The 25,125-nt window shown below is 50.0% G+C and overlaps 9 protein-coding genes across 9 annotated transcripts; 5 read left to right on the top strand and 4 right to left on the bottom strand.

Moving 5' to 3' along the window:
* Nucleotides 1-289: 289 nt before the first annotated feature.
* HO173_001279 (uncharacterized protein) lies at nt 290-7,765 on the top strand (the record flags this gene model as incomplete). Its single annotated transcript, XM_037303220.1, has 9 exons — nt 290-356; nt 409-883; nt 943-1,251; nt 1,309-1,531; nt 1,590-1,713; nt 1,770-3,493; nt 3,547-6,471; nt 6,524-6,838; nt 6,890-7,765. The coding sequence occupies 9 exons, from the start codon at nt 290-292 to the stop codon at nt 7,763-7,765; spliced, it is 7,038 nt and encodes a 2,345-aa protein (XP_037169867.1).
* Nucleotides 7,766-8,459: 694 nt separating this feature from the next.
* HO173_001278 (uncharacterized protein) lies at nt 8,460-9,471 on the top strand (the record flags this gene model as incomplete). The annotated part of the gene is made up of 3 exons (XM_037303219.1): nt 8,460-8,528; nt 8,613-8,711; nt 8,794-9,471. The coding sequence occupies 3 exons, from the start codon at nt 8,460-8,462 to the stop codon at nt 9,469-9,471; spliced, it is 846 nt and encodes a 281-aa protein (XP_037169866.1).
* A 794-nt stretch (nt 9,472-10,265) lies between these two features.
* On the bottom strand, nt 10,266-11,211 carry HO173_001277 (uncharacterized protein; the record flags this gene model as incomplete). The annotated part of the gene is made up of 2 exons (XM_037303218.1): nt 10,266-10,861; nt 10,926-11,211. 2 exons carry the CDS (start codon nt 11,209-11,211, stop codon nt 10,266-10,268), a joined length of 882 nt encoding a protein of 293 aa, XP_037169865.1.
* Nucleotides 11,212-12,957: 1,746 nt separating this feature from the next.
* HO173_001276 (uncharacterized protein) lies at nt 12,958-15,677 on the top strand (the record flags this gene model as incomplete). Its single annotated transcript, XM_037303217.1, has 2 exons — nt 12,958-14,329; nt 15,397-15,677. 2 exons carry the CDS (start codon nt 12,958-12,960, stop codon nt 15,675-15,677), a joined length of 1,653 nt encoding a protein of 550 aa, XP_037169864.1.
* Nucleotides 15,678-16,531: 854 nt separating this feature from the next.
* On the top strand, nt 16,532-16,717 carry HO173_001275 (uncharacterized protein; the record flags this gene model as incomplete). The annotated part of the gene is made up of 1 exon (XM_037303216.1): nt 16,532-16,717. The coding sequence occupies one exon, from the start codon at nt 16,532-16,534 to the stop codon at nt 16,715-16,717; it is 186 nt and encodes a 61-aa protein (XP_037169863.1).
* Nucleotides 16,718-17,253: 536 nt separating this feature from the next.
* HO173_001274 (uncharacterized protein) lies at nt 17,254-17,820 on the bottom strand (the record flags this gene model as incomplete). Its single annotated transcript, XM_037303215.1, has 1 exon — nt 17,254-17,820. The coding sequence occupies one exon, from the start codon at nt 17,818-17,820 to the stop codon at nt 17,254-17,256; it is 567 nt and encodes a 188-aa protein (XP_037169862.1).
* A 1,110-nt stretch (nt 17,821-18,930) lies between these two features.
* On the bottom strand, nt 18,931-20,717 carry HO173_001273 (uncharacterized protein; the record flags this gene model as incomplete). The annotated part of the gene is made up of 4 exons (XM_037303214.1): nt 18,931-20,324; nt 20,379-20,458; nt 20,507-20,655; nt 20,706-20,717. The coding sequence occupies 4 exons, from the start codon at nt 20,715-20,717 to the stop codon at nt 18,931-18,933; spliced, it is 1,635 nt and encodes a 544-aa protein (XP_037169861.1).
* Nucleotides 20,718-21,272: 555 nt separating this feature from the next.
* On the bottom strand, nt 21,273-22,034 carry HO173_001272 (uncharacterized protein; the record flags this gene model as incomplete). Its single annotated transcript, XM_037303213.1, has 5 exons — nt 21,273-21,446; nt 21,510-21,625; nt 21,691-21,759; nt 21,855-21,894; nt 21,942-22,034. 5 exons carry the CDS (start codon nt 22,032-22,034, stop codon nt 21,273-21,275), a joined length of 492 nt encoding a protein of 163 aa, XP_037169860.1.
* A 303-nt stretch (nt 22,035-22,337) lies between these two features.
* HO173_001271 (uncharacterized protein) lies at nt 22,338-23,474 on the top strand (the record flags this gene model as incomplete). Its single annotated transcript, XM_037303212.1, has 3 exons — nt 22,338-22,394; nt 22,447-23,018; nt 23,087-23,474. The coding sequence occupies 3 exons, from the start codon at nt 22,338-22,340 to the stop codon at nt 23,472-23,474; spliced, it is 1,017 nt and encodes a 338-aa protein (XP_037169859.1).
* Nucleotides 23,475-25,125: the final 1,651 nt, after the last annotated feature.

Raw genomic sequence — 25,125 nt, 5'->3', positions numbered from 1 at the left:
CCCAAAAAGTCGTTATCTAATGTTAGAGCGCGCCGCGCTGAACATCTCTGGATACAACGTATAACACTTAGCGATACGAGGGACTTCGACTTACTGAACCATATAACAACGTCTCCCAATCCGATTGAGACCCACACCTGCTTTCAGACAACAAGCACACACAGAACATATTTGTTCATCCATTGGACGAGACCTATACTTACAGTCAATTACTCCACCACCAGTTACTCTTGAATGTTACTTCACTCAACAACAAAAGCCCACCTTACCAATTCTCTGGCAAAACATCATGCCTTATATCAAAGAAACCAGTGGAGAGGACTGCTCCCTGGAGCCGATTGCTATTTGTGGAATGGGTACGTTATCCTCGAGGCACAGGGTTCTGACTCGGGTGCTAATCTTGCACAGCGTGTCGACTCCCTGGAGCAGTAGATTCAGCGTCGTCTCTGTGGCAGCTACTGAAAGACAAAGGATCCGGCCAAACACCAAAGGTACCCGAGAACCGCTTCAACATCGACTCACACTTCCATCAAAATCTGGAGCGTCCCGGGAGCTTCAATGTACTCGGAGGCTATTTCCTCGATGGCGCCCCTGAAGATTTCGATCCCACATTCTTCAACATGACCCCTGTGGAAGCAATGTGGCTAGATCCACAACAACGAAAAATACTCGAAGTATCTTACGAATGCCTCGAATCTGCCGGACTTAGTCTCGACGCTGTAGCCGGGAGCAATACCGCTGTCTTTATTGGTAGCTTCACGAGCGATTACCAACAGATGTCGGTACGTGACACGGACTTCAGGCACAACTATGCAGCCACGGGTGTCGACCCTGGTATCATTAGCAACAGGATCGGCAATACCTTCAATCTGAACGGCCCTAGGTAAGTGAAACTCAACCGATTTCCTTGCCTCGTTAACAAAGACTAACATTGATGGGCAGCTTCACCATCAACACAGCCTGCTCGTCATCTATTTATGCCATTCACAACGCTTGTCACGCCCTGCGTGCCCGCGACTGTGAGGCGGCAATTGCCGGCGGGGTGAACCTGATCCTCACAGTCGATCAACATATGAACACTGCTAAATTAGGAATCCTATCGCCAACATCGACTTGCCATACCTTTGACGCCTCTGCGGATGGTTATGGTCGTGCAGAGGGAGCCGGTGCTCTATACCTGAAGCGACTGTCGGATGCTATTCGCGATAAGGATCCGATCCGCAGCGTAATTCGCTCGTCCGCTGTCAACACGTAAGTACTAGCTGTTCTCAGATGAACAAATCTATCCTAATGCCTTGATATCTGCAGGAACGGCAAAGTCGAGGGCATGGGAATAACCCATCCCAGTGTCAAGGGACAAGAGCGAGTCGTGCGAGCTGCGTATAAAAGAGCGAACCTTGATCCTGACAAAACAGCGTACGTGGAATGCCACGGGACTGGCACGCCAGTGGGAGATCCCATCGAGGTCAATGCGGTCTCCAATGCTATGAATGATACGAGAAGTCCAGACAAACCCTTGCTCGTTGGTGCAGTAAGTCATTCTCTTTGGTAGCTAAGAGGTCGAATGGTAACATTATCGCTTCACATAGATCAAAGCAAACATTGGCCATAGTGAAGCCGCCAGTGGTATCTTTGCTGTCATGAAAGCGGCTATGATGACAGAAGCTGCGACAATTCCGGGCGTAGCAGGTTTCAAGACCATCAATCCAGCGAGTACGTTTCTGGCTAGCACGAACAAGATCATCAAATAGTACTGACATATCGAACAGTCGATGAGAAGGGATGGAACGTCAAAGTCAATTCCGATACAGTACCTTGGCCAAACGACTCTCCTCTTCGACGGGCTAGTGTCTCTTCTTTCGGCTATGGCGGCACAAACGGTCATGTCATCCTTGAGGCGGTGGATTCCCTCTATCCGTGGTATGAACATGGCAAAGCTAAGGCAGAGGCGAGGTATAGCTATCATACCACAAGGCCTTTCTTGATGGAAGTTTCCGCACATGACAAAGCCACTTTGAAGAGGAATATTGACGCTTATGGAAACGTCGCTGATAGGTTCCATCTTGCTGACCTGGCATACACGCTCAACTCGAGAAGGACTAAGTTCTCTCAACGGGCCTTCACTGTGGCACGCGAAGGTAGTGAAGCGGATGACTTTGCGATGTCTTCATTCGAATTCGGCTCTGCTGGCTCGACCGTCCCAAGGATAGGTTACCTTTTCACAGGGCAGGGTGCCCAATGGGCTGGGATGGCGGTGGAAGCTATGCGAGTATTTCCAACCTTCCTTGATACCATCAGAGAGCTCGACAATGTCTTGCAAAAGCTTGATCCGCCTCCTTCATGGAGCATCGAAGGAGTGCTATTGACTCCAGCCGAATCAAGCAGAATTGCCGAGGCCGAGATTGCCCAGCCGGTGTGCACAGCGACGCAGATTGCGATCGTGGATCTGCTCCAGCAATGGGATATAGCGCCGTCAGTCAACGTGGGCCACTCGTCTGGCGAAATCGGCGCCGCTTACGCCGCTGGTTTGCATTCCGCTCCAGAAGCAATCATTGCTGCCTTCTACCGTGGCTTAGCTGTGAAGAACGTCGCGCCTACGGGTACCATGCTCGCTGCTGGGGTTGGAGTGAAGGAAGTCGCCCACTTTATCGCAGACTTGAGCGAAGATGTGATCGTCGCTTGCGAGAACTCTCCCAGCAGTGTGACTCTAAGTGGCAATTCTACAGGAATCCAGGAGGCGAAGAAACGACTCGATTCGGCGAAGATTTTCGCAAGAGAGCTGAAGACTGGAAAAGCCTACCATTCGCCTCAGATGAGCGCCGTGGCTCCTGTCTACAACGATCTGCTCTCGAAGGCATATCGGAAGCTGGACCAGGAAAGTCTGGAATGGCGCCGACCAAGGGCAACAATGATCTCCTCGGTGACGGGCAAAGAGTATGAAGAAGACCACGTGCCAATCCAATACTGGAGCGACAACCTCCGTAGCCGAGTTCGCTTTGATTCCGCAATCACGACCATGGGACAATTCGCTGGCCTAGAAGACGTCGGATGTATCATCGAAATCGGACCCCATTCAGCACTCGCTGGACCGTTCAAACAGATCTGCTTGGCCAACAACTTCGATCAGTACAAATATATCCCGACCTTTATCCGAAAGTCGGATGACTCCATTCAGCTCCTCAAGACTGCTGGAGAGCTTTTCTTGCAAGGTGTTCCCCTGGATATTGAAGAAGTCAACCGAGTTGAAAACGCAAGCGATACGATCGACTCCAGAAAGCATGGAGGTCCACGGTTGCTTGTCGATCTGCCACCTTATCAGTGGAATTACGAAAAGCGCTTCTGGGCAGAGCCTCGATTCAGTCACGAACAGCGTCATCCCAAGCATCCTCGCCACGATCTTCTGGGGAGTAGAATGCTAGGTCTGTCAGACCATTCTCTTGTATGGAGGAATGTTCTGCGTCACAGAGATATTCCATGGCTGAAAGACCACCGGGTAAGTCCTCAGTCAACCCTGCTTTACTTGACAGTACACTAACTGCCTTCAAGCTCGGCAATGCGGCTGTTTTCCCAGCTGCAGCTCATATGTCATTAGCAATTGAGGCGCTTCGACAAGTTTGTCAGACAGAAGGTGCTGAGATCCAAGGCGTCACCCTTCGAGACGTTGATATCAAGACGGCTTTGGTGATCCCTGAGAAAGATAACGGAATCGAGATACAGCTTAGGTTCCAAGAACTAGCCATGGCTGAAAAGACAACAATGTGGTACTCGTTCGCGGTTGAGTCCATCACCGACGAACGATGGACAACTCACTGCGAGGGACGGATTGCTGCCAAGCACAATCTTCCAAGTTCACCGCGAAAGCTTGAATCGCCAGTCGATGTCTCGAAGTTGACTCAACGCGTACCAGGGAAGAGATGGTATGAGGCATTCAACAGAGTTGGGTTCGAATATGGACCAGCTTTTCAGCCTCTCACTCAGATCAGGACGAATGGCAAAGACCACGAGGCTGCAGCAAATGTGGATGTCGCCACTGAAAGTGGTATGATGGATGGGGAATCCAGATACATCTTACACCCTTCGACGATCGATGCTTGTTTGCAACTCATCATCGTTTCCATCAACGCCGGTCTTCACAAGGAGATGGCCTGTGGCGTCGTGCCCCTACAGATGGAAGAGGTCAATCTGTGGTTTCCCAACGAAGAAGCAGGGTCAAGAGGTCATGCGGTGGCATGGACTGATGAACTGAATGGTCGCTACTTCAACACCCATACTAAGCTTGCAACGGAAAGCGGCGAGCTAGTGTTAGATGTGAAGAGCATGCGTTGTGTGTCATATGAGGCAGCGGTTCCTCAGAATGCCACTCAGGCTCGCAGCAGAGAACCATACATGGAGGTCTCGTGGAAACCGGATGTTACCACTCTCACCTCGCCACAAGCAGTCCAGGTTTACCCTCATGTCCAGTCCGAAGTAGACGCAGTCGGAAAGATTGTTGAGTTGATTAATCATAAGGGTGCCATTGACAGTGTCATTCTCCTCGGCGAGTCGCTAATCGAATTCGTTGACGCGCTCAAACAATACCTTCCACCGACCACTACTTTCACGATTGGAAGTCGCTCTGCAAAGGCATTGGACCACTTCCAATCATCCATTCAGGATGAGCGGACTTCCACACTCTTGCTATCAGAAGAGTTGTCTGAATGGAGCGAGACCATTGGTGAGAGGCATGGCCTTCTTATCCTTGGGGATTGTATGCTTCAGACCAAAATACAGATGGATTTGCTAAATACAGTCAAGCCTTTCGTCGGTGAGAATGGCAGCCTGATCTCGATTGTGAAGGACAGTTCCGACAACAATTTTGCCAAAGCGCTCAGCTTATGCGGCTATTCGGATCTTGGGTCCCAGTTCCATCTCTCGGATACCAGCGTGATCCATTCCCAGCTGTCAGCTTCAATAAATAACGTACCAAATACCGATGAGAAAATTATGATCGCCACCATGGATCCACAGCGACCTTCCGTACAGGACATCGCGAAACAATTGCGAGCAAGAGGCTGCAACGTGCATACTGAGCATATCTCGAAAGTCGAGGTCTCAGAGGCTACTAAGATCGTCATCGACGACACAGAGGGCACCATGCTATCCAAACTCCGCGCTGACGTCTTTGAGGCGCTGCAGAAGATTCTTTGCTCAAGCTTGCCGGTCGTTTGGCTCACCAGCGGGGTCAATCAAGGCGAGGTGATTTTCGGAGGCATGAGCCAAGGGTTTCTTCGGGCCATACGATCTGAGCAAGCTGCAGCTCAAATTACGCTGCTAGATGTTGACGTTGATGAGAACCTTGGATGCATTGGTGAAACCCTCCACCAGAAGCTCGGAAATGTGGCAACGAAGAACTCTGGTAAAGATACCGATTTCTGGCTTCATCAAGGAGTGCTCTATGTGAGCCGGGTTGTTCCAAATGCAACCTTGAACGACCAACTCTCCGCTACAACAGATGCTACTGAGCACTCTGTCCTTCCAGCGGAGACGGCGCTTTGCGGCAGAGTCGTCAATGGAGAGCTCAATCTCTGTCCGAGAGCACCAGAAACTCAGGAACTTTCAGACCTTGAGGCCGAGATTCAGGTGGAAGCATCTGAATTCCAAGCAGACGATGTGCAGTCTGACAATGAGCCGCCCAGGATTGTGCTGGGAAAAATCGTCAGAGTCGGCAGCAGTATGGACGCAGCCGCCATCGGTCAAACCACCGCCTTGTATACGAAGGAAGGTTATTCCACTATGGTGAGAGCCACTGAGCACATGTGTGTCGGTGTTGCAGGTTTCGATGTGGCGCGTTTGGCAGCAACTTTACCCAACTTGTGCAAAGCGGTGAACTGTCTCAAGGCAGGGAACGTTGAGCCGGGCGAGCATGCGCTGGTTCTTCCTGCACCTCTGCCTATCGTGGGCGCCATTGCTGGTCTCAGCCGTGCATTCAACTTCAACATCACGCTGGTCGTGGAGACTGAAGAAGAGAAAGAAGAATGCCTCCTCAAGTACCAAGTGCCTTCCGGATCGATATTACTGGCCGAAGAAACCGAAACGATTCGCAAGCTCGTGTCAGGAACCTCTACCAATGTGCCTAGCATTGTGATTGCGAGCGACTTCTCGCATTTGAGTCGGGAAATATGGAGATTCATGCCAGCAATGGGTCGCTTCGTCCTTAGCGATGGATCTGTTGATGCGAGGCCAGATGTACTTCCTTTCACAAAAGGTGCTTCGTTCATTCCCACAGGCATCGGTGCTCTTTACAGACAGAGTCAGGCTTCCGCAGTCCTGAAATCAACACTCGACATTCTGAGGCTACACAGACAGCTTTTGGTCCAAGAGCCTGCGGTGCATGATATCAGTGCACTGAAGGAGATGAAGAGCTTCTCAGACTCCTCCGCGAAACTGAATAACGGTGTCGTTGCGTATAATTATGGAGAAAGCTCTGTCAAGGTATGTGCCCTTTTACGAAAAGACAAAGGTTCGTCCTAATCGTCTACTTCAGATTCAACCGGCAGGCAAAGAGCTCCGTTTCTCCCCAAATGCTGCTTATCTTTTGGTTGGTTGTCTTGGCGGATTGGGTCGCAGTCTAACTACCTGGATGATGGAAAAAGGGTGCAGAAATTTTGCATTCATATCCCGCTCCGGGGCGGACAAACCAGAAGCTGCAAAAGTTGTTGAGTCAATCACGGAAGCTGGTGCTTCTGCTCAGGTATTCAGGGCTGATGCTACGATTGACACGGACGTGGCGAAGGTTGTTTCCGCGGTCAATGCAGCCCGTCCGATTCGTGGTGTTGTCCACGCTGCTATGGTACTCCAGGTGAGCATCTCAGATACACACGAGCTTGGACATCGCTGATGATAATGGCAGGATGGTATGTTCGAAAACATGACCTGCGAGAAATTTGCTGCTGCAGTGAACCCCAAGATGATGGGTGCATGGAACCTTCACAAAGCTCTGGGTGATACACCGCTGGACTTCTTCGTAATGACCAGTTCCATCTCGGCGGTACTTGGTAACCCTGGACAGACCAACTATAGCGCAGGCAACAGTTTCCTTGACGCTCTCGCCTGGCATCGAAACCAGCATCGCCTCGTTGCGAGCTCACTGGCTCTGCCAATGGTTCTTGACGTTGGGGTTGTGGCCGAGAATGAGAATATTGAGACATCGCTCTCCCGCAAAGGAATGTACGGAATCGATGAAGGAGAGATGCTCCGTGGTTTCGAGACGGCCATGATGCAAGCTAAGCCTGGCGCCAACGAGCCTGCTCGTATTGGTAGCGCTCAGATCATACTCGGCCTTGAACCCGTCTATCTCGCCGAAGCACTAGCCTCTGAGGATGTCGTTGATGCCTATTGGTACAACGATGCTCGCTTGAACGGCATCAGAGCAAACGTTGAGGATATCCTCAGTTCTTCAACATCCAGCAGGGGCTCCGGTGGCGACTTCGTGGGCTCTCTGAAAGCAACCATGGCGGAAGGTCCTGACGCCGTGACTGAGGCTATTGCTCTGCACATTATGAAGAGGTGTTCAAGCATCCTCATGACCGCGGTCGAAGGATTCGACTTCGATGGCAAGTCCATTGCGGCGTACGGCCTGGATAGTATGATCGGTGCCGAGCTTCGAAACTGGCTTTTTAAGGAATTCGGGTTGGATATTGGCTTTCAAACACTGCTTGCGCCAACCCTAACGTTCAAAGCGTTGTCAGCGACGGTGGGCGAGACATTGGGTGTCCTGAAGATATAGGAGCCGGCATGACTGTAGCGAAGAGACTGCTATACACATGAAGCAACAAGACAATCAATGTAATGAAGATGTTTGCGTTTAAGATGGTGATAATGTAAGAATAGCGTTTCTATGTGCTCAAAGTGTCATTCATCTCAACTGGTTCAAAGTGAGTAGCATACTAAGCTGACCTGAATTATCAACTTCACAGCTATAACTCGGGTTGTAATACGTATCGCAGGTTGGGAGAGAATCGTAGGATGAATCAGTACCACAGGGCAAGAGCGTGCTGCAGGGTAAAAGACACAGAGGCCAAAGTTCCCTACCAATAGAAGGGCTTATATAACATCTCAGCGGTCCCGACAATGCACACATCTGCGAGCTGATAATAGTCAATACGCGCGAAGTTGGCTTTACGTTCAGTCTTTTCTTGTAGAGTTGGAGATCATGATAAGGAAACCACGGCCCCTGCTCACGGAGGTCATGGCTTGTCGTGCCAAGCCTGTTGCTCTTGGCACCGGAGCATTTGCCAGTCAAAATTCTTTCCAACGAATCCTCCGAGCTCGCTCATCCCATCCTATCATCTTCTCGAACCTCCACTCTATACTTCTCAAAGCCAGCGGAATGCCCGCAGAGATATGTCCTCATCTGGCAAGGTCAGAGCAAAGGACCACACCAACATCCATTACCCGTTTTGGTTTGGAGGCTCAGCATCATGCTTCGCCGCCTCCGTGACACATCCATTGGATCTGAGTACGAGCGCAAGACCTTATTGAGAGAAAAAGTAATGATCGAAAGCTAATCGAGTCAATAGTAAAGGTAGAGGTTAACCCCTGGAAATCCTCAAGCCTGAGCTTACTCCAAGCAGGTCCGCCTCCAAACACGAACTCCAGATGGCCCCAAGGGCATGCTCGGCACTTTCGTGCACATCCTCAAGGCCGACAGTGTATTGGGCCTCTACCGCGGCGTATGTCTTTCCGACTCCCACCCCCCAAACTTTCGCCTCCTCCAACCACCAAACGCTCAAACCTTGCTAAAATCTCCCCCAGCTCTCCGCCTCTCTTCTCCGTCAACTAACCTATTCCACCACCCGTTTCGGCATCTACTCCGAACTTAAAGGGACCTTCACGACCGCGCGCTCCTCTCCCTCCCTCCTCTCCTTAATCGCCATGGCCAGCGCCTCCGGCTTCCTAGGCGGCATAGCCGGCAACCCAGCCGACGTACTCAACGTGCGCATGCAGCACGACGCCGCTTTACCCGCTGATAAGAGAAGGAACTACAGGAACGCCATAGACGGACTGATACGGATGACTCGGGAGGAAGGCTGGCGGAGCCTGTGGCGTGGCGTCTGGCCGAACAGCATGAGGGCCGTGCTCATGACGGCGAGCCAGCTCGCGAGCTACGATAGCTTCAAGCGGGTCTTGCTGGCGAAGACGTCACTCGAGGATAATCTGACGACGCATTTTACCGCGTCCCTGCTTGCGGGCTTCGTGGCGACGACGGTGTGCAGTCCTGTGGATGTGATCAAGACACGGGTCATGAGCGCGAAAGAGAGCGAGAGTCTGCTGGGGCTGTTGAGCAGGACCGTCAAGAATGAAGGCGTCGGGTGGATGTTTCGGGGCTGGGTGCCGAGTTTTGTGCGGTTGGGACCGCATACGATTGCTACTTTTCTGTTTTTGGAACAGCATAAGACGATCTATCGGCAATTGAAAGGATTAGATAAGTGATTGATTGGAATTTCGAGTACCGTAGATGCTTTATGCTGCTCTCGAGCAGCGCGTATATATTACTCCCTTTGATACGGTGAGTAAGGCGTTGGTGGCAACAGATACATAGAGCCGTGGGCATTCGTCGGGCATTTGGGAAAGACTGGGGACTGCCTCAGAGGCTCACTCATAGTAGAAAAAGAGACGTATATCATACACCTATGCTTGCAGTTTGAATCTCGTACTCTGAACCCTGGGTATCGATCTGACTTCAAAGGTCTTCAGCACGCAGTAGCTGACGTCTCTCAACCTCACTCATAGCTGGATTTCACTCTCTAAACCGTAATATGTGACTTCTGATCTAGATATGGCATGAACTACCCCAGTCCTCTGGAATCCCTCGAATCTCGGACTAGCCAATCCGTTCCTCTCCATAGATACATTTCGCAAGCATCCTTTGTAGCCCTCCGACAGTACCAAAACCCATTCGCCGAATCTTTGAGTCCTCCTCTTCACCAAACATTACTCTCCAAAAAACGAAAGCTCGTAGTATGTACAGGCATGCAAAACAGTTCAATATGCACATCCAAAATGGTAAATCTCGCCATCCCTTCTCGTTCCCAACTCCTCTATCCACATTTGCTCTTGCCTTCCAAAGTCGTAAAATTATTTCTCGGATGCCGACCGATGTATATCCCGCGGGGATCATTCTCTTGACTACCCATGCTGAGAATGGTCGCAGCTAATGGGGCCAAGGGTTAGAGAAATTTATCGAGGGCCTGTCTTCAACGGTGAGCGTGTATTCTGTTCTGTTCTCAAGCATCGATGAGACCACGGAGAATCGATACTCGCAGTCCGGAATGCGGAATGGAAGGACTCACATTGCACGGATCCGGTATCTCATCTCTCTCAACGTCGTCCTGATGACTCGGTAGGTAAGCGATGTGAATGCTCGCGCTCCCCAAGCTACTGCCGTACGAAGTCCTCTTCTCCGGAAAAACCTCCCTGGGAGGTGGAGCGAGCAGTTGTGGAGCCTTGCGCGCATCTTTCGGTGGGGTCCGAGGCGGGAGCAGCAACGGCGTCGGTGAGGAAGGGAGGGCAGGCACCGGAGAGGTTTCGTCTGCGGGTAGTTCCACTGGGTGCCTTGTTTGGTTGAAGAAACCGGGGGCCGGTAGCTCTGCCAGCTGATCCTCGCGCGTGCGCTTGGGGTTCATTGTCATTTGCGCGCCAGGCCTCCCTGGCATGATGTAGAAACCATCGACCAGCGAACGCTGGTGCTTCAGTCCCTGTCGCGTGCGCGCGCTGTCGACACGGACTTCGGCAAGAAGTTTCGTTTCTCCGGGAAGCTGGACCTTGATGGATTGCGCTGAGGTGGGCAGGCCTTTGCGGTAGATGAAGTTTTGTTTTTCGGCTACGTACGTAGTGAGTACGAGAACGAAAGAGGAGGTCGGACAAGTCGCGCACTGTAGACTCACCGTCGATATCTTCGATCTTCTTTAAGGTATAGACTCCCGTGCTGGGGTCGAAGACGAGTACGGTTGTCTTGTTCTCCGTGTTGGAACAGGACGCTCGTAACTTTTTGAACTGGCAGACAATACATGAGGATGGCGGGATCCGCATGGCAAGATTATCGACCAATGCAGACATTCCGGCAAGCAGCGAAGAGCAGAGCGCAGCCACAGACGCCAAGTACGCAAAGAAGAAGGATCGGAGGTGAGCTTGAGAAGATGACTCTGGGCCCAGTATTGGAGCGAAAGACATTCTACTTTCTTGGATGCTGGCACGGTGCTTTCGTAAACTGTTCCGATTTGAAATCGAAGATAGCTTGAATGGACGAAAGCCATAAGTTTCTTACCCCTAGTGCGCCGGGCCACCGAAAGAGAGGTTCCGACTCAACGGGTGAGGGTGCTATGGTGTCATTTGTGAAGGGAAGGTAATTGGGTCTGGCGAGAATTGATGAAGCACGGCAGAGTACCCCCACTTCACTTTCCTAGGTAATCAAACAGCAAAAGATAAGGCCCTACCGAATCGGCCAAGGAGCAAAAAGGTTATCATAGCTCCTATCCAATAGAAGCGAAGAGAATGTGGCAGACATTGCTGAAGCACGACAAAACTGCCACTTTCGGCGCTAAAGGACCAAGCGCTAAAGGAGACATACCAATAGCGGATCTTGACAATGACTGGGAATAGTACGGGGCTTATCCGCTCCTACGTCCCAAAACATCAATATAATCTGAGACATTACGCTACTGTGCTGATTTCAGAGGTAGATAGTTAGCATTGTATGTAAGATCTCGAGCAAGCAAGCAACGCCCGTGGTAAATTCCGAATACATATGTTGGCATCGTAGACAAGATTTCGAGCCAGCAAGGTCCGGCAAACCTCTCACGGCAGGCTGCATATTGGTTGGCAATCAGCGAGGCTGCGCTGGCACGATCGGGTGCAAGAAATCGGGAGAGCTGATCAGGCACGGGCTCAAACCACGCAGCATCCTTTATGCAGCCAAATCATGAAACCCCCAAACCTTGAAATTACGTGCCAAAAAACCCGAAACATGATACAAACGACTGGGTACAAGCTGGCAGAGCATGATGCCTGGGGTCGTTAGCTTCATAACGTGATGGGATGATCTCGAAACATGCCTAGGTGGCTCAAGTTCCAGCGTCTGGCTCGACTATTGCCCAAGCGATTGCGTGACCCTCATAAGCTGAGAAGCTTTTGTCGCCGTCCGATAAGGCGTATTCCCCAAATGCAAGCCATTAGGCTAAGCGCCCGCCGTTACAATGCACAGGCTTAGGATTGGCAAGGCGGCTGCGTGATTCACACTGCGAGGCTTCTGCACAGCGATCGATCTGGGCTTGATCAGCAGTGGAAATTACCACTTGTCTCCTAGGGTTCAAACAAATAACCTCCGTCCTAGATTGATTGGTGACGAAGGCTAAAAGCACCGGAACTAAAACAAGTGGGGCTTCAACGGGAAGCCCTGCTGACGCACCCCGAGACCTTACATCCGACGATTCGTGCCGCACCGAACCTCTTGCTCCTCTATTCTGCAAGCTCTAGGTTGAGATGAATGCATGACTGCAGCCTGATCGGTTCCAAGAAGTGTTATGGGATGTTTCACCGGTGCTAAAGCACGATGACGGGATTCTATTGCATGAAGCTGGAGGTTCGGCTTGCCAAGCCCATGATACCCCTCTTCCTTTTTCCAAAACGCAGCATCTGCGTTCTGGAGATTCGCTTCAAGTAGAGTCATATTCCAGTAACTGTTCGTTCACTTTTGGATACATTCGCAGCCTCGATCCTTGGACCTAAGGCTTCACCAAGTTGCTCTTTGGCAGGGTCACTCTCCGTACCTTGACCTGTCCACACGCCGACACTGACATTGTCCCAAAGAAGAGACTTTACAAACATTGAGTTCAAAGAAGTTTAGATCGTGTGCGTTGTTGCTATCCGAAAGTCTTCTGCCCAGCTGATACGCCATAGATTCCCACACTCTAAGCAGCCATGTGTTATGTATGGGAAGGCAATATAGAGAAGTGTCAACACTGTTCAGAAACCGATTTCCAAACAGTGCTCCGAATGTTTTGGAACATAGAGCCTGCCAGGCGAACTCACCAACTGGTCGCTCGCACAACCCAACATTCCTTCAATCAAGACGCACCGTCATCCTCGAGACAAGACGCTCATGTGGATTTGCACAGAGATCTGGCCGCCGGAACTCTACGTGAGCATGCTCATAAACTGTCGTATCAGGTCGGACCCTCTTCCTCAAGATATGATGCTGGAATCGAAGTTTCCAGCCAGTATAAGCGGCAGAAATTGAGCGGAAATCAGACCTCTTTCGCAAGACACGACACTAGCATCAATGGGCGGCAAGAAAGGCACCCGGACCAACACCCTTCCTCGATACACAACGCTCGTGTTCATGGGCCGCCTCAAAGTGGGCAGCAAGCAAAGCACGCGGTCCAAGCATATTCAAGACACAGCGCTCGTACTGCTGGCACGGTACCGAGTGGGCAGCAAGGAAGCAGCCAAAGCCAACCCTCCTGCTTGAGACTGGACGCTCGCATGGATGGCGCAGCTCGAAGGGGACAACAAGCAAAGGACCAAGACCCATCATCTTCCTCCATACACGATACTCTCAGTGACTGGACAAATGGGCGTGGGTGGAAGGAAAGCCACCAAGACCCACCGTATTCATCGAGGCACCACACCACCACAGACCTGACAGGCGAGGACGAGCATCAAGGGCCGAGCCAAAAGCTTTCTCAGAACCATCACCGCGTTGAAGACATGGAGGTGTTGACAGCGGGGATGAACAAATTACCCCCTCCATGCTGGGGAGACGAAAGGGTCATTCTCCCCCTCGCCCAAGAGCAGTTGAGGGAAGAAGATTTTCACAGACGCCAAGAGCAGGAAATGGATGACATCTGGGGTATGTATGCAAAAGAAAGAGAAGCGCTGGCGGCTGTCCACACCCCCGAACCGGAGAAACATTGGACACCTGTGTTTGAGGAGCCGGGGATTTTGGAGCGCAAAACTCCTCTATGGGACGAGGTTTGGGCACACTCTGTGCTAGAAGGAGAGGCTTGGATGCGTAATTTATTGGGCGAAAACGAAACTTGGCCGCAAGACCCACCAGCAGAAGCAGACATATGGACGCGTGAAGAAGGTGGGATGTTGAGTGCGGCCGTTTTGAAACGACTTTTGCGTGTATTCACTATTCAGGCGGCACAGGAAGAAGAACGATTTCAAGATTCACTGAAGGACGAAGGACCTCAAATATCAGACGAAAGCGACACGGTCTCTTCCATATTGCGAAACCCAGAAGGGGATGAGGTTACACTGAATTTTAGCGAGGATTTCACAAGCGCGGGTTATCCGCCTTTAGCTTCCCAAGCGCAGCATTGACAGGGATCAATCATTCAATGGTCTTGGCATCAGTATATCGAGACTTCGAGTCATTGAATGGTCGAGTCACTGTGCTTTGCTACTTTCCTTGACCCACGCTACAGCTTGCAATATTGATGCTTTTACGATCCCAAATGGAGAGCGGAATTGCATCTTGACCCACGTTACCAGATCTGACAGCAACCTGCACTGGGCAGATTTTCGCGGCTCAATCCAAAATATACTTGCCCAGAATGCTCTCAAATACCCTGATAGGCTCTGTGTCGTTGGGACAGCATCAATTACATTGTTACAGCGCAATTTCATTACCAGCAGATCCATGAAGCGTCTAATGTCCTAGCCTGATACTTCATGGCATACAAAGAGGGGATGTTATCATGATCTATGCATATCTTTGGGTAGAATTCATTGTCTCAATTATGCAGTCTAGCAACCTTATCTCCCAGTCTTAGGTGTTATAAAGGCTGGGGCTACATTCAGCGTCATAGATCCTGCTTATCCTAGCGATTGCCAGATAGTCTATCTCGATGTGGCACGGCCTAGGGATTTGATCATGCTAGAGAAGACATTGCGGAAAGAAGATGAGATTCCGCGACAAGTGTGAAATTGGATTCACGGCAATCTCAACTTAAAAGCAGAAGTACCAGCATTGGATTTGCTGGATGATGATACCCTGAGAGGAGGAGCTAATAGTAATGGCAAAGATGTTTTCTCGCCAGAGAAGCAGCAGTTGAGAATTAAACATCCAGGAGTAGTTGTCGGACCTGACTCTAGTGCCTAATTACGCGTGGATCTGAAGGCCGAACAAAAGGCGTCAGTGGTCGCCGTTTCTCGCTTGCTTACTACGTCCCTTTCATGGCCGAGTGAGTCAATCTCTCGGATAATGACCAATCTACTATGCTGTCAGGCATAGCCCACGATCCTATCCATAGAGATATCTTCATCCCCTTAAACCTCGGTGCCAAGTTGCTGGTACCTGCGAAAGAAGACATTCAGTATCAAAGGCTTGCTGAATTGCATACAAGTCAACAGTGACCCATATCACCCCAGCTATGGGCCATATCGTTGTCGGCGGTGCCACTGCAGAATTCCCGTCATTACATCATGCCTTTTCCGTTGGAGACGTTCTCATCAAGCGAGACTGCCGACTACTGCAATCATTGGCTGCTAACGTCCGCAGAGTCAATGTATTTAGCACAACAGAGACAAAAGGAGCAGTCAGCTACTGTGAGATTCCATCTCGAAACGAGGACCTCCGACACAATACCGACTGGGCGAGGTATGCGAGATATCCAATGTCCCGTAGACCGTGAATCCTTGGGAAGGGAAAGTCCTAGGTTGTGCAAGGTTGGAGGTTTTGGCGAGATTTTACGTCGGTGCTGGAGGCCTAGCTGAAGGTTATCTTGGCTCTGACGAGTTGAACCGCGAGAAAGTTGTTCTGATTATTTTTCCCTCGATCAAAATGCCTGGATCGAAGCAAAAGGTAATGGCTTTGACGAGCGTCGTCAAAGAGAGCCTTGGCGAGCGTTCTGGAGAGGCCCTCGTGATCGAGTGTACAGTCCCACACTCAGCCATTTGAACAAATTGGAGGTGCAATACCACTGACAGAAGTAGAAATTGATTAGGAGATTTAGGCTATCATACAGACAGCCGTGATACTCAGTGCTCTGATCGAGCTGATGGCCAAGTCTCGATCCGCGGTTTCAGGATTGAAATCGATACACGTATATCACATCATCCACATGTCAGATAGAACGTCACACTGGTCGGAAGAGATAATGATGAGGAGCCAACCCTTGTCTCATGCATTGTACCTGCCACGGAGGGCCTGCTCTCCGGACGGTACCAAAGACGACACCATGACTGGAATGCCCAAAAGATTCGAATCATTGCGAGACGGCGTCCGAGCGGGCCCCAAGAAGAAGTTGCCGCCACACGCCGTTCCTTCGGTCATCATCCCGCTCGAGGAGTTTCTTCGGTTCAACATGCCTCATACCCTTGTAGCAGTATATTGACCAACGTCTAATACTCACGGCTTCATGTGTATTGTTCTTCCGAACGAAGCAACTCAAATGTCATGGGAAGAATGTATGACCGGCAGTACTTCTTGAAACAGAGGTGCGCCATGCATTAATTTAAAAAACCTACTTAGTGACCCTTCAACGACATGCGCATGACATCGAAGAAGCAACAAAGCCAAGAATGCTTCCAGATGAGAACTACAGATCATCGAACCCGAGAGGGACTGATTGAGCAGTTCTATGAAGTCATCGCAGAGTTGTACCGCAAGACAAGCGATGACTCAAGAAGTGAAGTGAGCCATGAGCGGGCAAGAATTATGAACAAGGGTTGACCAGGAAAATCTCAGTGCTCCAAATGAAGTGGCGAACATCATAGGGCTGAAGTCTCCACGGCATCGAAATCTCAACATTTTCTTATTGACAAGGACCGTCAACGACCCAATCGAGGATTTCAAGTCTGAAAGGATGCAAAATCGAGGGATCGTGGGCGTTCACGTTGTGTAATGCTACGAAAGATATGTGTGGATGGTTGCTTGATTCCTGGGGTGCTGGCCACTTTTTTTTCGAGCATTGCTTCAACCATATAGAATCAGGCCAAGATGAAGGCAATCAGAATGCTTCCAGATGGGGACTGGGATCATGTCCTTTGGAGCACTGAGATCTTCCTTGTCCACCCGCGTTTATCATCATCGCCCGCTCATGGCTCTTTCCCCTTCATTGATTATGTGACGGATCTTACTCACGGACCTCCACACTTGACAACCGATTGAAAAAATGGAACGTAGAGTATGCTGGAATTGTGTATTGTGCTATCTCAACATCACTATATACTCTGCATTCCAGTGTGCGCCCGTCCATTATTCTCAGCTCAATACCATTCCCTCTTAAGCAATGTTACAATGCTTGGCAAATGTAACCCCGAAATCTCCTGCCCACGGGAGAGTCTATCGACCGTGATCTCCGATTGCATTGGGTCCATGAGACTGGTGTCCTGGATCCAGTGTGAAAATCCCTCTCGGAACGAGGGCAAGCGGTACTGCGACACAAGCAAGGCCTTCTTGTCTAGCTGTAGGGCATGCTCGTAAGAGGGAGGCACCACTTTCTGCATATGATGATGTCCTGAGAGCAGGAAGAACATCCTTTTTCCCATTGCGTTGTGACTAGAGCGACGCATGGGAGTATTCTTCGTAAGACCGAATTCGGAGAGCAGCCGCTGATCTGCTTTAGTTCTTCGTTTAGCGAGAGAGAGTTGAAGGTGCGAAGGGTTTGGCAACGTCACTTGATTGAATAAACCACGTGGAGTGTATATAGAGTTGTGCTGAGTGCGCTGTGGCGCCGAGTCAGCCAGGGTCTGAGGAGAAGCTGATGTAGGGGTGGCCATATCGGCAATGGCTAGAAAGTGAACATTGTTGTGTCGTTCCTGTGGGTTGTTCATTGAGGGAATGGCGTGGAGATGCTAGGCTACCTCTAATTGTCAATTGATCCAAGGCTAGCAATATATACAAAAGGTTAGTCTTACACACCTCTGTACCATGTACACATAGGGCTGGCTCCATTGGCGAACAGTCATACTGTGGGCATTGATTGCCGAAAGAAAGTCCAGACAGTTCCACGTTCTGACTTACCATAGGTCAATTCGTTGGTCGGGTGAACACGGGAAGAAGCATGAATTGATACAACCTTCAAGAATTTGCACATGCGAGAGAAGCGACAATCAATACCCACGGCATAAACAGAGAACATGCGTGATCGAATTGCTAGGCCTATATCTCCATTCACTTATTCAAGAGGCGTGCTATGACAGGAGTAAGATTGCCGGAAACACGTGCAGCTAGATCGGAAACAAGAAGGCAACAACGAACAATAAAAGGCTGCTGCGCCAAGACGACTTCTACGGAAACATTAGCTGCTCTCCACTCAGTCTCCAGAGGCCCATGTATGCGGCTGGAGCTGTCAGATCGTTGATCACCTGCAAAAATTTATGCGTTTCCCCGCAAAACCTTCCGACTGCGAACGACAGGTTCGTGACCGGAGTATTGCATAATCCAGGGTGAATGGGGAGCTCAAAGTGAAAGCGAACAGCATTTTGGGCAAACACCGAAACAACCAGAATGAAGTTTCGGACATGGCAAGTCTAAACAAAGACGGGCACACACTCGTAATTGAATAGACGAGTATAGTGCAACGAGCACGAAAACAGACAAGCGACCAGGTAAGAGGCTCTCAAATCATTAAACGAAAAAAGGGGATGAACAAATAGATCAGCAGCAAAATGGTCAGCAGCACAAACCATACGCACGTAAAAAGCTCCTCTTCTAGTGATCAACGACCGTTGCAGCTATGAAAAGGTGTCTGGAAATGCGTTTTACTAGGTTCTGCCCCTTATTCGATGGCTCTTAATGGTTAGGTAGCCTCCCTCGCAGTAAAAGTCTTATGCCTTTCCTACTTCGTCGGCGTAGTTTCGAGTCGAGAGGTTATCATCTCCGACTGCGATAAATTGTCCTTCTTCGAAAGAGGTGTTCCATCGCTGGGTATAATAGGTCAATCAACCAGCCGCCATGTCAACATGCATGTGCCCATTTCCACCCCTTATTGTCTCTTCTTGTGTACCATCTTTATTGTGCATTTCCATTCCAGCGTACCTCTCCTCAGCAGCTGCAATACACCTAACGTTAGCAGCGGCCTTATTCATCGTCTCGACCCACTCCTCCTCTGGTACACTGTCCCACACTATGCCTCCACCAGCCTGCAGATAGGCAACTCCATCCTTAACAAGCATAGTCCTCAGGGCAATACAGGTATCCATCGCACCTTCAGTCTCTTTTCCAGCCTGATCAACATTTCCGTAGCCAAAATACCCAACTGCGCCGGCATAGACACCTCGTTTCTCCTTTTCTAGCTCAGCGATAAGTTCCATAGCACGGACTTTAGGGGCGCCGCTGACAGTGCCAGCAGGAAATATAGAGCGGAAAGCGTCAAAACGTGATTTCCCTTCTCGCAAAAGGCCACTCACTTGCGAAACGAGATGCTGGACATGGGAGAATTTTTCGACGACCATGAGTCTATCCGTTCTCGTACTGATGGGGTCGCAGACACGATTGATATCGTTGCGGGCAAGGTCAACAAGCATGACATGTTCAGCCCTGTCTTTCAGACTTGCCCGCAATTCGTTAGCGAGCTTGAGATCCTCAGCAAGGGTTGCACCACGCTTAACAGTGCCAGCGATAGGATGCGTAATTATACGATGGGTGTCTTCCTCGCGTTTGACGAGGAGTTCGGGTGAGGCACCCACAAGGTGGAACGTGGAACAAGAAATGTAGAATAGGTATGGTGAGGGATTGGTGGTTCGGAGCTGGCGGTAGATGTTAAAAGGGTGGAGGGTCGTGGGCCGCGCTATGCGGTGGGATGGGACCGCTTGTATTATAGAGCCACGTTGGATTTCTTTCTTGAGGCTGATGACATGAGCCTCGTACCCAGCTTGGCCAAGGTTGGATTCGTAGGTCTGGTTCGGCGCTATTGGAGGCTGAGGCGGAAGAGGTATGTCTTGGGATTGGAGGATCGAGATTGTGGTGGTGAGGTTTTCATAGGCGGATTGATAAGCAGATGAGATGGAGGCGGGATTTGTAGGCGATGGAGGTACATGTAGGTACGTAATGATTTTAACCACCTGGAAGAAATGGTCGAAAGCCACGATTGTGTCGAAGAGCATGAAGAGGGATTCGGGAACTTTGAGAACGTCTTTCATTCTCCGGGCTGTCCGTGGCTCGAAGTATCGAACGCAATCATAGCCCACATAGCCAATGGCTCCTCCGGTGAGTGGAGGTAATATGAGTCCTGGGATGACTGCTTCTCGGTATTGTGCCAACTCTTCCTCGAGAAAAGGCAACGGGTCACACTCAGGTCCATGGCCAGGACCGGTTTTCAGTATCTTCCTTGGATCTGTATGACAAGAACTTAGTACAGTCTGAGTCTTGTGTAGTATGCAGGTCTCACCTGCACCAACGAAACTATATCTGCCAATAGTCTCGGAGCTAGCAGCACTTTCGAATAGGAAAGAATAGCTGGCATTGGACCTAAGACCCCTCAGCAGCCATTCAACAACATTCCACGACCCAACTGACTTAGCCGAGATCTTCAGGTATGCCAGCGTAGGAGTTAATATATCTGCGGGTATCGTCGCACATATCGGAACGAGGTTTGGGGAATTCGAAGAGTTTTGAGATGCAGAGAGTACCTCTTGTACAGTTTCTAATGATGGTTGTACATTCAACTAAGACATGTAAGCACCTTTGTGGCCCGAGAGTACCCTATGAGACGTACTTTAGGAGTCATACTGCTAGGTACATGAGGTTGTGAGTAAGTGATTACCAAAGTTCCATTTTAGCTATAAGAATCAGCGGGTGATCTCCAAGCAGGCATTCCTAGATCCCGCCCCCGCATGAAGCCTAAGAAAGTCTCCGAGGTTCCTCTGCCTAGCCCTAATCACAGTATCACTGCATGCATGGCGGAATATTGACGTTCTTTAGTAAATCGATGCATCTTGATTACCATCTGCGCAATCAAACTTCAATCATTGAAAAGCTAAAGATGGTCTGTATCAAGTGGGAAAGACATTATGGCGCTAACCCAGTGTTCCCAAGGGCAAGTATCATCAAGCATACACAAATCCTGGCACAAACTCACGGCCACGAATCACAATGCTATTTCAATGGCGCAAGTATAGAAGCCTCTCTGTTCGTCATCCTCTGGTCGGCGGAAGCATTTCACAATATTCTGCATCTGCACGACCTCCTCATGAATATCCTCGTCGGCTTTAGATGCCTTCAGCCTCTTCCTCCTAGGCACAACGTATCCAGGTATGCCGGGTGTTGCCTGTCGATAAAGCCGCTAAAATAGAATCTCCCCGCTATGTTCGACCTCGAATCCAAGCTTTTGCAACTTCTTCGCGCGCACCTTGTCGGCCTGTTTCTTTTCCTTGTTCACTTTGACGCTCAGAGCGTGCACTTCCTCTGGAGATACTTTGCGATAAGGCTCAGGTATATAATCGTCCTTGTCAAGATCCTAGATTTGAGAGGAGATCAGACAAAGCGTGCGGTTTGAGTATTGCCTTAGAAGGTGTCGTACAATTTCACCAAGAAGCAGGACATTCTCGCCTCGAACCAGGAATATGCCGCGTACAATATCAGCGTAAACTTCCTGGACGAAGATGCGCTCCATCGTATCCTGCAGGACTAGATTGGCTGTGCAACCGAAGGAACCAATGTTCAGTACACGTATTCTCTCTTCAGCCGATTTCGTTTCGTACCAAATTGATCCCAGCTTCTCAGCACTCCGATGAGCTTTCGTCCATCTCGAAGAACCAAAACTAGCTTCTCTATAGATATTGAACGGCACCCGCCTTGGTCAGTCACACAGATAGATCCTTGCCACTCGTTCGTTGAATTCGTGGCTGTCGCAAGGGAGTCTCACTATCTGTCAGATCCAAAAGTTGGGCGGCGGTGGTAAACATCTGCATTGTCAGCTTTGATGACGCCAGCAACGCGTTACAAAGCTCACCTGTGGTGGAAGTTGCGGAAGTCCTCCTGGAGGCGGAGCCACATGATTCGGGCCTCCTGCTGGCGCCAGGTCTTGTATTGACAGGTTCTCCATGAAATTAGTTGAATGCCAGCTGATATTTCAAGGTATATCCATTGCATAGACTGTAAAATGTTGGATCACTATCATTCTCTACGTCGACATGCACATTGTTGTGGCATTTGCATTGTCGTGGCGGGTACTCCCGCGTAATACAGACAGGGGTCTTCAGCCTTATGGCTCGCAACAAATGCTCGAGAATTCTTCATGGCAATCATCACTTCTCGATGCTTTGACACGATGACACAGCTCAGCCGCGGAACGACTATCGCATCCAAAATTACTTGAGCGGGCTTGCGACGTTACACAATTTTTATTATGGACTACGACAACATGGACGTTGATGAGGTGGGACCTCGAGTAACCGTCCGCGAGGCACGCTATCCTTCTGGAGTATATGCCCTTCAAGACTGACCCACTGTTTCAGGCCGCCACCGACCACGTCGACTTCACCCTTAGCAACGTAGACCTCGCCTTCGCCAACTCCCTCCGCCGAACTATCCTCGCTGAAGTCCCAACCATGGCCATCGATCTCGTCGAAGTCGAAGTCAACACTTCGGTTCTCCCCGATGAATTCATCGCTCACCGACTTGGTCTTATCCCTTTAAATTCCCGCCAAATAGAAGACGTTCTCTACACCCGAGATTGCGACTGCGACCAGTACTGCGAAAACTGCTCCGTCACCATTATGATGAATGCCAAGTGTTCGAAGGACAATGAGGATGTTGTGAAGGTCTATGCAAGAGATCTTATTGTTTCTGAACCAAGGCCAAATGAGTGGGTGGGAAACCCTGTTATCACCGATGAGGCTGGACAGGGTTCTGTGATTTGTAAGTTGAGGAAGGGACAGGAGGTAATAATGAAGTGTATTGCGAAAAAGGGAATTGCGAAGGAGCATGCAAAGTGGGCGCCTACGAGTGCAGTGGGATTCGAGTATGATCCGCACAACAAGCTGAAGCATCTGGATTATTGGTATGAGGAGGATCCAATCAAGGAATGGTAAGGTGCCCTGACTTCTTTAGTTGTCACATGGGAGTAGCGATTTGCTGACACTTCGAATCTCGCAGGCCAAAATCAAAGAACGCTGAATGGGAAGAAGCGCCTCAAGACGGTGAACCTTTCGACTACAACGCCAGCCCCTCCCAATTCTTCTTCGAGCTTGAGTCCATTGGCAACCTGGAACCCGACGCGGTCGTACAACAAGGCATCAAAGTCATGCAACAAAAGCTTGCCGCCGTCTTACAAGAACTTACAGGCGATGACTCAAGGCCTGGCGAAGCGGACGCGGAAAGGTTTGGAGGACAGAGTCCAGATGGTATGCCACAGGGCGGGGAGTATGGGGTCGATCAAGGATATACGACACCGTATGTCAATGGAGGAGCGACGAGTGCATGGGGCGGAGGGGCAACGCCCTATGGTGCGACTCCCTACGGGCAAAATGGATGGAATCAATAAGGAGGCAACAAGATAAAAAGGTTCCGTGTAACATCAGGCATTAAGCGGGCGTTGGGAGCTTGCAGCGAGGTGACTTGGCTAAGTCCTGGATCTTTACTAGAGCATCAGAACTATCAAGTCGAGAGACTTTCATCTCCTGTACCGATTAGTATGGATCTGCCATCGTAAGAAAACAACCCTTCTATACTCTGCAACCCAAGAAAAAAGCTGCCACGCAGGCAGCCACACCTTGGATCCTAGCCTGAGAAACCAAGGAGCCTATGAAACACTATCCTTAGTCAAGACAAAAAGGGCATGATTACCCCTGCGTATAGAGCTAACCAGTGTGGAAATAGTGAAATCCCAATCGAGGCACTCAAAATTCTCAGGTCCGCTCCCTCCTTCCCAACCGACAAAGACACCATGCATGTCCTTGGATCGTAACCCGTTGACATTATCGATCGTTTAAGTATATTATGACATTTTATTTGACCTCCTTGTCCCATCTCCTAGTTTTCTTCGGGTGCGCGCCAAGCCAACGAACGGCATGGCGCCAGGACTACGGCGGACGACGGCTGACACTACGACAAAACCAAAAAAGAATTCTCTTTTCGTTTTTTTCTTCGCGATTTCTAGTAACTCTCTTCAAAATATTCTTTTTAGAATATTCTCAACTCTTCGAGAGGTACTTTTTGAGGCACTCTTTAGGGGCTACTCTCCGGGGTACTCTCCGGGGTACTCTCCGGGGTACTCTCCGGGGTATTCTTCCGGGTACTCTTCGAGGTACTCTCCGGGGCATTCTCCCGGGTACTCTTCGAGGTACTCTCCGGGGTACTCTCAAAATATTTTATGAAGTTCTTCGCAAAAAAAAAAAAAAAAATTACGGGACTTTCAAGTTCCGTGGAAAGTCCCGTAATTTTTTTTTTTTTTTTTTTTGCGAAGAACTTTATAAAACATTTGATCGTACCTCCGTAGTGTTAGTTATTATCCGTCGTAAGTACCCGGAAGAGTACCCGGAAGAGTACCCGGAAGAGTACCCGGAAGAGTACCCGAAAGAATATCCGAAAGAGTACCCGAGAGAGTACCCCGGAGAGTACCCCGGAGAGTAGCCCCTAAAGAATGCCTCAAAAAGTACAGAGGTCTACACCGAAAGTCCTGCACACGCACTAGTGCAGCCCTAACCCTACTTTCGGAAAGCGGCCCTATAGAGGGGAAGCCTAGAAATATCTTCTCACAGCGCATGATGGGACTTAAGGTACTTCTTTTAGCCTTGATAGGGGCAGTAAGCCCCGAAACCTGGCTAGGGCTAGGTGCGATTCCGAACAACTCCAGACGCATTGTCCAGGTAACCCTTTAGGTGGGGCGTTATCCGAAGTCTGAGCGCAAGAGTCTTGGCGAGTGCAGGACTTTCGGTGCAGACCTCTGTACCTCTCGAAGAGTTGAGAACTAGAAATCGCGAAGAAAAAACGAAAAGAGAAATTCTTTTTGGTTTTGTCGTAGTGTCAGCCGTCGTCCGCCGTAAGGACGCGGGCTAAAACGAACCAGCAGGGAGCCAGGACATGGGATAGGCTTTCCAAGCCTACTTTCGGAATCCCAGCTATACTCTCATCACGTCTTTGATAATGCCCCTTCCGTCTGCGATTCTTATATGATATAAAGTCACTGATGAGCT

This window comes from Letharia columbiana (genome assembly GCF_014066305.1).
Source record: "Letharia columbiana isolate WasteWater2 chromosome Unknown Sc0000002_s0, whole genome shotgun sequence".
NCBI lineage: Eukaryota > Fungi > Ascomycota > Lecanoromycetes > Lecanorales > Parmeliaceae > Letharia > Letharia columbiana.
This window is presented reverse-complemented; position numbering and strand designations above follow the sequence as displayed.